The sequence below is a fragment of the Parasteatoda tepidariorum genome, chromosome 6 (genome assembly GCF_982258835.1).
Source record: "Parasteatoda tepidariorum strain Cologne lab strain chromosome 6, Ptep-v5.0, whole genome shotgun sequence".
Taxonomy (NCBI): Eukaryota; Metazoa; Arthropoda; class Arachnida; order Araneae; family Theridiidae; genus Parasteatoda; species Parasteatoda tepidariorum.
The window spans coordinates 60,561,234-60,573,369 of NC_141760.1; the positions used below are offsets into that span (position 1 = coordinate 60,561,234).

Genomic DNA, 12,136 nt, shown 5'->3' on the forward strand with positions numbered 1-12,136 from the left:
ATCGTCAAAACATGTGTATGTAGTGTATGAGTATATGTATGTATGTACAAAAATGTTTGCACGTACTTACTTTATACGTATGTATATACATTGTATGCATGTACGTAAATAAATATAATGCATATTTGTGTGCATGTACAAGAAATATATGTATTTACAATATATGTATATACATACATTACGTGTGTGTAAGTCAAACTCTTTGACCATCAAGGCTATGTCTTTAAACTGATCGACATGCAAAACATTGTCTGCTCTTTATCGTCTTATATAAGGAATTTATCCATAAAACTAAGACAAGTATGTTCAAGCAGATATTAAACTTTTATGTTATTTTAACTTACTCCAGCGTAAAATTATTTTGTAAATTCCTATACTTAGCTGTGTTAAAAAGAAGTTTCTAATAGTTTAGCTCTGTAAGTTCATTTTAAAATTTGTTCTAATATCTGTAAGACTCAATCGTTTTTGAAAGCATACGATAATCTTAGTCTAAATTCCTAAATATAATTTCAACTTAAAAAAATAAAACGCTTTTTTGCCATGTAAACATTTCTCTGAACTATGTACTATGTTACATAAAAGTAAATTTAAAGCCTCGAATATTTCAGAAAAAATAGGGGAAAAGGATATTTTATTCAAATATTTTTAAAATGATATAAACCAATTAAAACTGACAACTGATTTTAAATATCGTTCGATTTAGTCATTTAAAGTGCTTGAGTCGTTATTAATGAGCGTTATAATTAAAGTTTTTAAATTTAGATATCTTTCAAAAATTGTATATATTTTTTATATTAAATATACAATATATGTATATATTGTACATATATACATATATTGAACAAACCTGTATGCACATATGTACAAAGCATGTATGTCTAATATATGTATGAACACAATTGAAATTAATGCCTGTTGAATTTATGTAGGTACATGCGTACAATGCATGTATGTTGAATGTATGTATGTACGTATGTACAATATAGGTATACCCAGTGTATATATAACTGTACACACATATAGTATGTATACGTGAATACATACATTAAAAATGGTAATCTTGATTACAAGTAATTGATTACATAGAACTGCGTGTAATCGATGCCCAACTCTTTCTCTGTGTACGTACGTACTTTTATTTTCAGTTACACACATATACATTTTACGTGTATACGTACATTATGTACAAACTTACAGAAGCTGTACGCATATACGTACGTTTGCTTACACACTTGCGTAAATTGTATGTACATGTGCATGCATGCATACTATCATACATTGTGTGTACTATTTATGTATGCATGTATACATGTGCATAATAAGTATAATTTAAACACAGTATGTTCACTTGTACATGCAATGTACTTAAGTACGGATATACTATGTAAAAAGAAAGGATGTAAGCATTTAACATATTTTACTTAATCATACAAGCATTAATATGCAGTGCTCGTTCACATATGTATAGGTATGCACAATCATTTAGTTAAAAGTGCATGCATGTACGACATATTTATGTCTTCGTTCATTCGTTCAGTAGCTATTTTTACATTTATTCGTATTCGAGATTAATTGTAATCATTAGATTATGATTGCTGGTAAAAGTGACTGTTTATATTAGTACATATTGATTTCATTGATTGCTTAAATTAAATGATTTGGTCATTTGTAACCATATACCAGCTATTGCCTCTTACTGTGATTACAGGTAACCATAATCGCTTTTTATCTTAAATTGTAATTTGTAACTAGTAAAAGTGATTACAAGTAATTTATAACTATATATTTATATTTGCAGCTGTTACAATCGTAGTCAATTATAATTTTCTGTTCTTATTTCCGTTGAGCAGAGAAATTATTCACTTATCCTTGACTAATTAATAAAAAATAATGATTGAAAATAGTGAATAATTTATTCTTTATTCAAAATACTTCTGACTAATGAATAAATCTTTATTCATTATTCAGGAAGATTTTGAATAATTATTCATCATTCTGAATGACGGATGCCCATTTCTGCTTATAGGTATCCCATTATTGTCGCCTTATTATGATTAAAATGATAAGTATGATAATACTTTCACCTGCAACCACTTATTACTAGTAATTATTTTTTTAACAAGGTTTCTGAAAATGTATATAAAGGACAATAATTACTGTACGGTCATATAATTTAAAATGAGCCTATTGTATTAAATATTTTTAAATAATGAGTGTTTTTTGAATTATAAAATGATGCCACAAATAGGAGAACGAAGGGGTTTTTATTGAACAATAAAATATAATACAGTAATCAATATTCGGATCATTCTCAAAGTTTTCCAAAAAATATCAGAATTAGACGTAAAGTGATAGGTTAATTTATTTCCCAGAACACAGATAGAGAGAAAGAGAGAAGGAAGAGTTTTATACACCACACTACACAGAAGCACGTTTTCTACGTCTCGTGAAGTTAATTAATTTTCTTTCAAACGAAGAAGAATATGAGTAATTTGCTTAAGACGGACATATGCTCTTCAAACTGATTAATTTTTAAGGAAGAAAGCCCCCAAAGTTTTCACTTTCGATTTCAAAAGAAAAAAATAAACAAGCGTAGTAGAGAAGCGACGAAAAATTATAATTTAGACTCCATAATTAATGAAATCTCTAAATATGTAATTAATATATTTTTTAGAAAAGTTATGCAATTCTAGTAAATAAAAATGACAAAAATATTTCATAATGTTTAGACGTTTACTAGATTTGTAGTTTTAAATTGTTATTAATATAGTTATTAATGAGTGGTTTAACTAAATTTTAGAGTTTTATGCTTTAAAATTTAATTTTAATTTTAAATTTAAGTTCGAAAAAGATTGTTTTTACTTAAAAAAGTTTGCTTAATTTTATTATAAATTTTTTGAAAATCATCAGCATTGCAAAACACGAATTAAATTATTATTATTTCTGCGTTATGAAAATTATTAACAACTTGAAAATTTTAATGATTTTTTTTCTCTCCAAATTACTCAGTATTGAAATGTCTTTCTTTGTCATTAAAAATAATAGTTTATTTGCTAGTATTAAAAAGAAAAAAAACTTAAACTGAATCTGGTTATTCGCTTGTCCATTTCTTTTTAAATTTAGGCGTTTTAATTTTATTTAAAAGCAAACGAGAATAATTAATATTGATCAAAGGATATTATAAAAATCTAATTCGTTGAAAATCCAAATCAAACGATAAATAAAGGAAAATATAAAACAAGTGATGATTAAGGAGCATTGAAATAATAATGATTCCAGTTTTCGTATTAATTTACCTTTGAAAAATTTTAATTTCGTTTGATGTAATTATTTAAATAAGACTTCATTCCCAAATTATGCTTAAACTTTACCTTCACTATATAATAAACAAGCAAATGTGTTTAACGAATAGTTTTATCTTTTTAGATATCATATAGGAGAAACAATAAGTAGCTGAAATTACTACATAAATTTTTTTTTTGTTTAAATTAAATGCAATTTCTCTTCTGATTTAACCCTCCCTCCAACACCAATGTCTAACGATGATTGTAATATATGTGCTTTCAATATCACATCGTGAGTTCGAGTGTACTTAAAAAATTGACATTTAACACTTACAAATATCAACATTCATTATAGTTTTCTATTTTTTTTCATCACTTCGCACAGACGAAGAGAGAACAATAATATAAAATATAAATTTGTCATCCGAAATTCGGCTTGAATTTTAAAGATAATAGTTAAAATTCACAAGGAGAAAATTTAGAAAAAAAGGTGCTTTTTGTGTAGTGCTTAGAAGAGTGCATTGAAAATTTTTTGGAGCTACAAGTACACATTTAATTCTGCATTGTCGGACATTTGTAACTTTTTCTGTGTTTTTGGATGAAAGAGTCTTATTTTACAGTCTTCACACTTCCTTCTTTTCACTCGATAAGATTATTCAAATATCGAAATCTTCTGAGTTAGAAACCTGCAAAAGAGAAAACATAAATTATATCGGTATATTTTTGAGTAAAAAATGCGAAGTTTAACACTTTTGCATTTAATACTATTGAAGGAAAACAAAAATTTAATGTATCCAAAAAGTTCTTTTTGGTTACCTGTAACTCGAGAAGAAAAAGAAGAAGAAGAATAGAGCTGAAATCCCATGGTTGTGCATGGCTTGCTAACGTTACAGCTATTAGGCTTGTCTTATTATCAGGCTATAAATCAATTTTTGGGTTAGATTTAACTCCTTAACTTGTGCCCTCGAGTTAATTCAAGCGCGCTAAACAGGCCAAACTGTGCACACTCGAGATAATTCGAGTGGCGTTGTATTTTATATTGCTATAATTTTTCACACTCGAATATAATCTAGAATTCAAAATATTTTTTTTCTGTGTTCTAATGTGCTCTGAAGTGTGTTTTTTTACTTTAAAAAAAAGAATTTTTTTGGCCGGTTTTTTTAAAAAAATCTGTGAGTTAAGGGGTTAAATAGGTGCTTGCAAATGCAAGGGTGTCGAATTTTAATCTACTGAATTTTATCATAAGCAAATGCCTCGATTTAGTAGCCGTCCAGGTTCGACATTCATGCGTGTCATCATATGCAAGTACCCAAGTGTTGATTTCCTCCGTTTTAGAATTTTTTTTAAAAAACTAAAATGGCAACTCTGCTTCTCTGTTAAATTCTTCCACGCACATATGATTTCCTTAGGATGTCCATATTCCGCTGGAAAGTTTTTGATATTTTTGAATTTTATTTTTCATTACTATTTGAAGTAATTTCTTTTCTTTTAAGAATAAAAAAACTCACTTTTTTGCTGAATTTGCTTTTCAGATTATCAGAGATGTTATAAAACAGTTAATTCACTAAAAATTAAATAAATAATTTTTAAGCGTTTTTGAATGCCAATTTATTAAGCTTTTTAAAAATTATTTTTAAATAATTATGTTTACATGTTTTTAGCATCTTTGCGTTCTTAGTATGATGTATAATTGAAATTTTATTAGGAAATGGTTAATTCAATGTAAATTCTTGAATGTTTACATTGCAGAATAAAACTTTGAATATCTATATGTTATAAGCACATATTCATAAATTTGTATTTTTTTATTGAACTAAATACAGATGTTTTTATGCTTTTAAACCAGTTTTCTTTAAAAATGGTTCGTGATATATCAATAGTCTGTTTGTTTTTCTTAACTTAAACATAAATTTGTAATAAGTTCTATTCTTCAAATACACATTAAGACAACTTCTATTCTATATTACACATGAATGATGATGAAAACGGAACACACTATTACTCAAAAATGCAACGCAATTTTTTCCGTTGTCTCCTTTAGATTAAATACAAATACAAAAATAACAAAGTTTAAATTTGTTCATGAATTGAGCGTTCATCCGGTTATAATCGTTTTCATTCTTCCATTGTAATGGAATATGAATTTCTGAGTATAACTTGTTAGGAGAAATGGGAACTCATTTTAATGTTCTTAAGTTTAGTTCAATCATTTTTTTCATATGCAAAGTCTTAAAGTTGAGTGGAAATAATGTCGTGATTGAAACTATCCTATCATAAATTAAAGCCCCTCTAATTATACCAATATAATTAAAGATAGTCAGATTTATGTCAATATGAATTAGCATTATAACTTTATATTTTAGGAATGAGCAGTTATAGAGTGTGATTTAATATATAGAGTGATATAGAACAACGGTTACTAACATATGGAGGGAATCTCGGGAGCATTGTAAGGATAAAGAATTGCTTAGCAACCGATGTCTGGAAATGTTATCCAATTCGCCTAAGGGTACCTCCCCACTGTAAAGTGGCGGACATTTTACACGGCTTTTCAATTTATCTAATTTATCTCAATTTTATGTTAGTCTTACAATTTCTAGAAATTATTGTAAAAAACTACATTAAAATTATCTTATAATTAGTTTATTTATGTAATTTGATGATTTGGCGACTAACCTGCTCTCCAAGTTGGCAGCGAAGTTATTGAATTATGATAAAACAGCTGATTCTGCATTTTTGACAGTACCAGAAAACGCAAATTCAACATAAAATTACGTGAATTTAATAATTCAGATAAATAAAAGGGCCATTTCATTTGAGTACGAATAGTTTCATTTTATTTTACTTCACAAACGGTGTTTTGTGACTACAAATTTTCAACTCTGTAGCCATGCAGTTTTGAGCCCAACTCAGAAGGGATAAAAACTTCAATATCAAATATGTGGACAAATTAGTCTTCAAGGAGGACTTTATGAGGGAACTAACCCGTATTTGCATTACATTGGTATCCAGCGACTGATTCTCGTTCATGTTTAAGTGGTTCACGTTCTGCAAGTATTTATTGTTCTTGTTATTATATTGTTCTTGTATTGTTCAATGGTTCAGTTTTTGTTTCATATGCTCCAATCTCATGCATCTTCGTTGCATGGGGGCCAATGATGTTAAGTCAAGTGCTTTTGCAATAAAAAAAAAATTAAGGATATTTTTATGTCAGCACTGTCCTTGGTGGGATCTAGGAGTCGAACCGATATCAATCAGTCACCGCTGGGATTTGATTCTGGGTCACCCTATTGGGAGGCAAGTACTCTATTTCCTGAGTTATCATGGCTCTGTCCGAATAGTTTTTCCGTACCAAGGAAGGGGCCCTAATTGGCGTGCTGTGATATTTCCGGACACGCGCAGCCATGCAATTTTTTTTAACTGCCCCGAATCACTCTGTACAGCTTAATATTATTTTATCTAATGGCCTATTTATCTAAATATTTTGCATTCAATATATGTGGTAAATTTGAAATTTTACAATTACAAGTTTAAAGACTTAGACGTTGTCGCTGTTTACTTTGCATGAAATATATGGTTGTTGTCTTAACTTTAATGACTGGGTCCTAAAGTGATCCAAGATTAATGGGATATCACTCTCCGTGGTAAACCGCAGCAGTCTTTATTAATGTTTTATGAAATAGATCATTTAATGACACTCCCGAGAAAAGAGCCATATAAAAAGCAATTAAGTAGATGTTTGGATAAGGTTTAGAGCCACTCCTCAAGTAATGATGTTTCGAATTTCCGAAAATCAAGCCAATTGCTCTGCGCTTTATCTTTGAGAAAGAAAACAAGAACTAAACATCCGCATATGGAATAAAATACTCAGCAAGCATACTAATCTAGAATTTAATGATACTGAAACCTTATTAAATAGTTTAAGGGATTTACTGATTAATTATGAACTAGTAAATTGCATTCTTAAAACTTTTAACTTTTATTAGAAATTCAGGGTATGTTTAAAAAATGCAAAATACTTTAATAAATTGGAACTGTTAGTGCAATATGTTAAAAATATTGTTTCGGGAGAATGTTCTAGACAAAAACTTATAATTACACAAAAAAATTTCACTATATTTGTTATTTGTGTTTATTATAAAGATTATATCATTTTTTTAAATATAAAAGTGGTTAACAAATACTCATTTAAATTAGTAAAAGTGATACATAATGTCCATTATTAATAAAATGTATTTTAAAAAATGTATTTAAAATAGTATACGAGGTGTTTCAAATTCTCGGTCCTGAAAAGGAATTTTTATAATGATATTATAATTTAAATTTAAACTTTTGATATAATCTTCGTTTGAAAAATAAAGTAAAGCATTCTTAAAACTCTTTTGGGTTCACAAACATTTTCTTTAACTTAGAAAAAAATAATATCACTATGAATAACAAATCACCGTTGAAAAAAATAAAAACAATAAATTATTTTTGATTTCTCAAGGAAACGAAGATGAGTTTCATGTTGATTATTAAAAACACTTTCAAATTTCAACCGAATTGTTTTGTATTTTCATCTCATTTTCCTTAAAAATGATTTGTTATATTATGATAGTATGTTTGCTTTTTTTTCAAACTTAAATATTAATTTTTAAATGCCTATGTTCTTGCAATTTTTACTTCTAAAAGGGGAATTACGGAGCAACTTGCGTAATTTTTCTTCCAGTTATACTTTTTCTTCTTAGGTATTAAAAAAATTGTTCAAAAATGAAAGGTAGCAAAAAATAAAATGAAATAATTTTTTTAAATATACAAAAAAAAAAAAATATTAAATAATCAGAAAAAGAAACTTACATGTATTCTTCTAAGGTAGTCTTGATTTGTCCTCGTGACTTCAGCAGTTTCATCTCCTGTGTTTTCTTGAAAAGAGCTTGAAACTGATCTTTTTCCTAAATTTTTCAAGATGACAGCATTTTCTCTGATTTGATCTTGATTTTCTTTCATTCTCCTGCGGGCCATTTCCAACATGAGACGCTGACGCAAAACATCCAGTGGATTGACGATTGACAATGAATGGCTTTCACGCTTGCTTTTGGATATGTCTTCTTCATTGTCGTCTAGTCCATGAGATTCAGAAGATTCTGAAATTCGTCAATCATTATCATTTAGACTTACGAGATGTTTTAAATTTGACTGACAATTTTTAAGAATTTATAACGAAAAAATGGTTTAACTGACAAACAAAAGCAATTCGTTCTGCATATTTATGTGATACAACATAAATTTTTCTTCTCTGACTGTGATGCCATAATTGGCATTACATATTTTCGAACTTTTAAAATATCTTTAATTACTTAAACTTATTTTATTAATCGAATTGCATTTAAATTAAACCAAAGAGTTAATCTTTTAAAGTGAACATAAGATATTTTATTCTTTTCTTATCGATCAATGTAGCGGCTAACTTTTTATTTCAATACTAATGTAGACTCATTAATTCACTGCCGCACCTAATTGAGAACAAAAATCTATTTATAACACTTTATTATTAATTTCTTACCTCAAATATGTTTCAGTTACTGGGTTATTATAATTCCCACAGTTTTGTTGGTGACTCGTGATCGCCAAAGTATTTTCAAACCCAATATTAATTATGTTGGGTTGGCTTTGTTTTGGCTATGTTATATTTTGATAATTCGCCAATTTTGGATCCCCTATCCATGCTTCTCCTGTGCCCGTTGGGAACAAATAGACTTACTTTTTAATTTAGCTTTTGATTAGGCAGGTCATGGGGGATTTGTCTCCCATGACCAGTCCTTATTAACATTATTATGCAAAATTTATACAACTTAAAAATCCAATGGATAAAAATATAATTTTGCGTCTCGAGCTCTGCAAATACTACTAAATAAAAGTTTTATTAATTATGATCCAGTTTTCATTTTCAACTGTCATTCTCATTATCCTATTTTCTTCACAATCTTCAATTGGTCAATATATATTACAACTTTCAACCTCACCTGATTTTCTATCTCAACACTGACATCTAGTGTTTAGTTTATTTTCTGAATAGATGGCATTGTAAGTAATACCTTTGCAAATCGAAGAAAATCTCTAAATTTTCTATATTCTTCAATAAGTAAAGCTCATATTACGATATTTTTAAATGTTCATCTTCAGCCGCAATCACGAGTTGTAATAAGTGAACGAAATTTTCATGCATTAAGACGTAAAGAAAAAAGAAGAAAACGTCAAAATGGAATCAAGTGCTATTAATCGAAAATTTTTCGATTTTCAACTAAAACAAGAATTCTAAGATGAGAAAAATGATGCCTAGTCACATGAATTTGCTACAAAAACTGTTTTTTATTAACCTCAGTTGCTATATTTTTATAATTTTTTTTGAAACTGTGAATATAATTTAGGTCATTTATACGAATTATACAAGCAAATGAATACGAAGTCAAAAAAAAATCATCGTATAAATACATTTAGATTATAAAAAGGATAATTTAGGTGTAAGCATTTTCTTATAAATTTCTAATGGTAAAGGATTGTTTGTTAAGATCACACAATTTAAAATTAAAACACTGAAAAGTAATTAAAAAATTTATGATTATGATTCATCATTAATGTTGTATCAAATTTTGAAATAACAAAACAGTAACAAGACTTTTATAACCTTAAAGGAAACACATTTTTTGCATGCTGTGTTTTGGAGATATTAGAGCCCAAAAATATATTTTCAAAATAATGTTTTTCAAATATAAAATACATTTTTGTAATATAAAATCTTTATCAAAAATGAACATCATGAATAAACGTATTTAACAAAAATAAAAAATACAAACAAATAAAAAAATACAAATATGTAAACTGCTCACATTTAAATTTATCAATTTATGCAAATATCAAAACAATTTAAAAGTAAACTATTAACTAACTCAAAAATACTTAAATTTATTAATTAACAATCGAAAATACATTAAAATATTAATATGACCAATGCTAATGTTAAGCAAGTCTGGACTGTAGCATCATTAGTGATGAAGTATGATTTTTTAACCAATTAGATGTAATCTAGATGGTAAAGGGTAAATATTCCTTCTCACGATACTATTGTTTCTTTTAGCTAACGCGATCAGCGTCGATTGTGTCAGTAATTGTCTTTTTGTAACTACTAAATTAACCACAACCGCTTTCTCTTAATTTAAGCCACGGGGGACAGATAAAAATTGCTTTGATGAAAAAAGAAATATACGGAGAAGTAAAAGATTATTTAGGTTTATGACCTTACATTTAAGTTGGCCAGAAATTAGATGGGATATGTTGAAGGTAAAGCAAATAACATTCACCTGAGGCTTTGTTTCCGAACAATTGTCGAGATATAGTGGCTGATTCTCGTTCGGGCCATGAACTGAGATCCAAGTAATTAGAAGGTAAATCCCTTTGAGAATCTGTTCCATATGAATATGTGTTTCTTTCATCGTCTAAACCTGTCCAGGAGTCTTGGTGGTTAGATGGATATTGTCCAGCGTTCAAGGAATCAAATTCTGCGTAACTATTGAAAGCTGTGCACGTGCAAAAGAATAACGATGCCAATATGACTGCAAATAAATTGAAGCTGTACCACATTTTGGAAACTGTAATAAGTGCCTGCAAGGAGAGAAAAAAATACATTTTTAATTTGATACGCAAACCTAAGTAGTATACAAATGAAATGTAATTCTTTATAGTTATGAATTACACGAGGAACAACCTTTTATTTTGCTTTCTGTTGCAGGAGTTTTTTTAACAGTACTTAAATGATTTCATATCACTGATTTAAAACCTGCAATTGGTATCTCTCACCAAGTTTCCCTTAAATGACATTTTTGGTCTATTTTTAATCGACAAGTAAAAGTTTAAGAAAAACAGATTACTCAAAATTTTTTCTAAGACATTTTGATCTTTGAGCCTCTTTCCTTGGTAAGGTATGCAGGTCTCTCTTTCAGTGTTTTAACTCATTTGTCAAATAATTTTTTTCTCCTACCATCATATTTGATTTCGAAGCGTCACATATAACAGGGGGCTGTGTAAAGAGAGGCTAGAGAGGTTGGGGCATGTCATTAGAATAAAAATTGGATGGGAGCCCATACCCGAAAATGTTGCTATACTCTGTTAAGGACGCTTCCCTTACTATGAAATATTTACCCCGACCTGCCCCAATTTAGGGCATACGGGTAAATGGTTATTAAAATCAAGAAAAACAGAAAAGTACATTAAATACAAAAACTGCAAAAATACGAAAACATTACAGAGTCTGATGGCAACGGCAGTAAAACAATTAAAATGCTCCGAGAGTCCCGCCTTATAGTGCCTATGCCGATGGGACCTCCCTTATAGTGAGTCAAAGACACAAATGAGAAATTTTACAATACATCGCAGGAAAGTGCAGTATGACATACAATGCATAATGTGCAGTACATAGGATTAAAACGAGTAATAATACAGAGTAGGTTGGGTCGCTAAACCAAAGCGATCATTAACATTGTAACAGGTTAATAAATGACACAAAGTATAAACTGCTGATGTATTCAAGAACAGTAAAACATAAAGTGAACCATTAAAAACGTGTACCTGAAGTGAACATAAGAAAACATTAAAAGGCTACAGGTAAACGGAGGTTCCAAGTTAATACAGGTCGAAGAACCAATACAGTCGATGACAAATTGACAACAGGTAAGACAGAGCAAGGCGTAAGGAGCCAAGAAAATCTCAAATGTAAAACAAAAGGAGGTAAAGATGTTAAGTGGTAAAACAAACAATTATCAAATACAATTAAAAGGCGACGCTAAAATTTGCAAAGCAAGGAAAGGCAATGTAAA

At 28.8% G+C, this 12,136-nt stretch overlaps 1 protein-coding gene across 1 annotated transcript in view; it reads right to left on the reverse strand.

The window, feature by feature from the left end:
* Window positions 1-2,245: 2,245 nt before the first annotated feature.
* Window positions 2,246-12,136, reverse strand: part of LOC107452296 (uncharacterized) — a 163,875-nt gene continuing 153,984 nt past the window's right edge. The window contains exons 2-4 of the mRNA XM_016068664.4: window positions 10,625-10,925; window positions 8,124-8,410; window positions 2,246-3,970 (exon numbers count right to left, since the gene is read on the reverse strand). Coding sequence (XP_015924150.1) covers window positions 3,941-3,970; window positions 8,124-8,410; window positions 10,625-10,904 — 597 coding nt within the window. The 5' untranslated portion in view covers window positions 10,905-10,925 and the 3' untranslated portion in view covers window positions 2,246-3,940. The remainder of the gene's footprint in view (window positions 3,971-8,123; window positions 8,411-10,624; window positions 10,926-12,136) is intronic.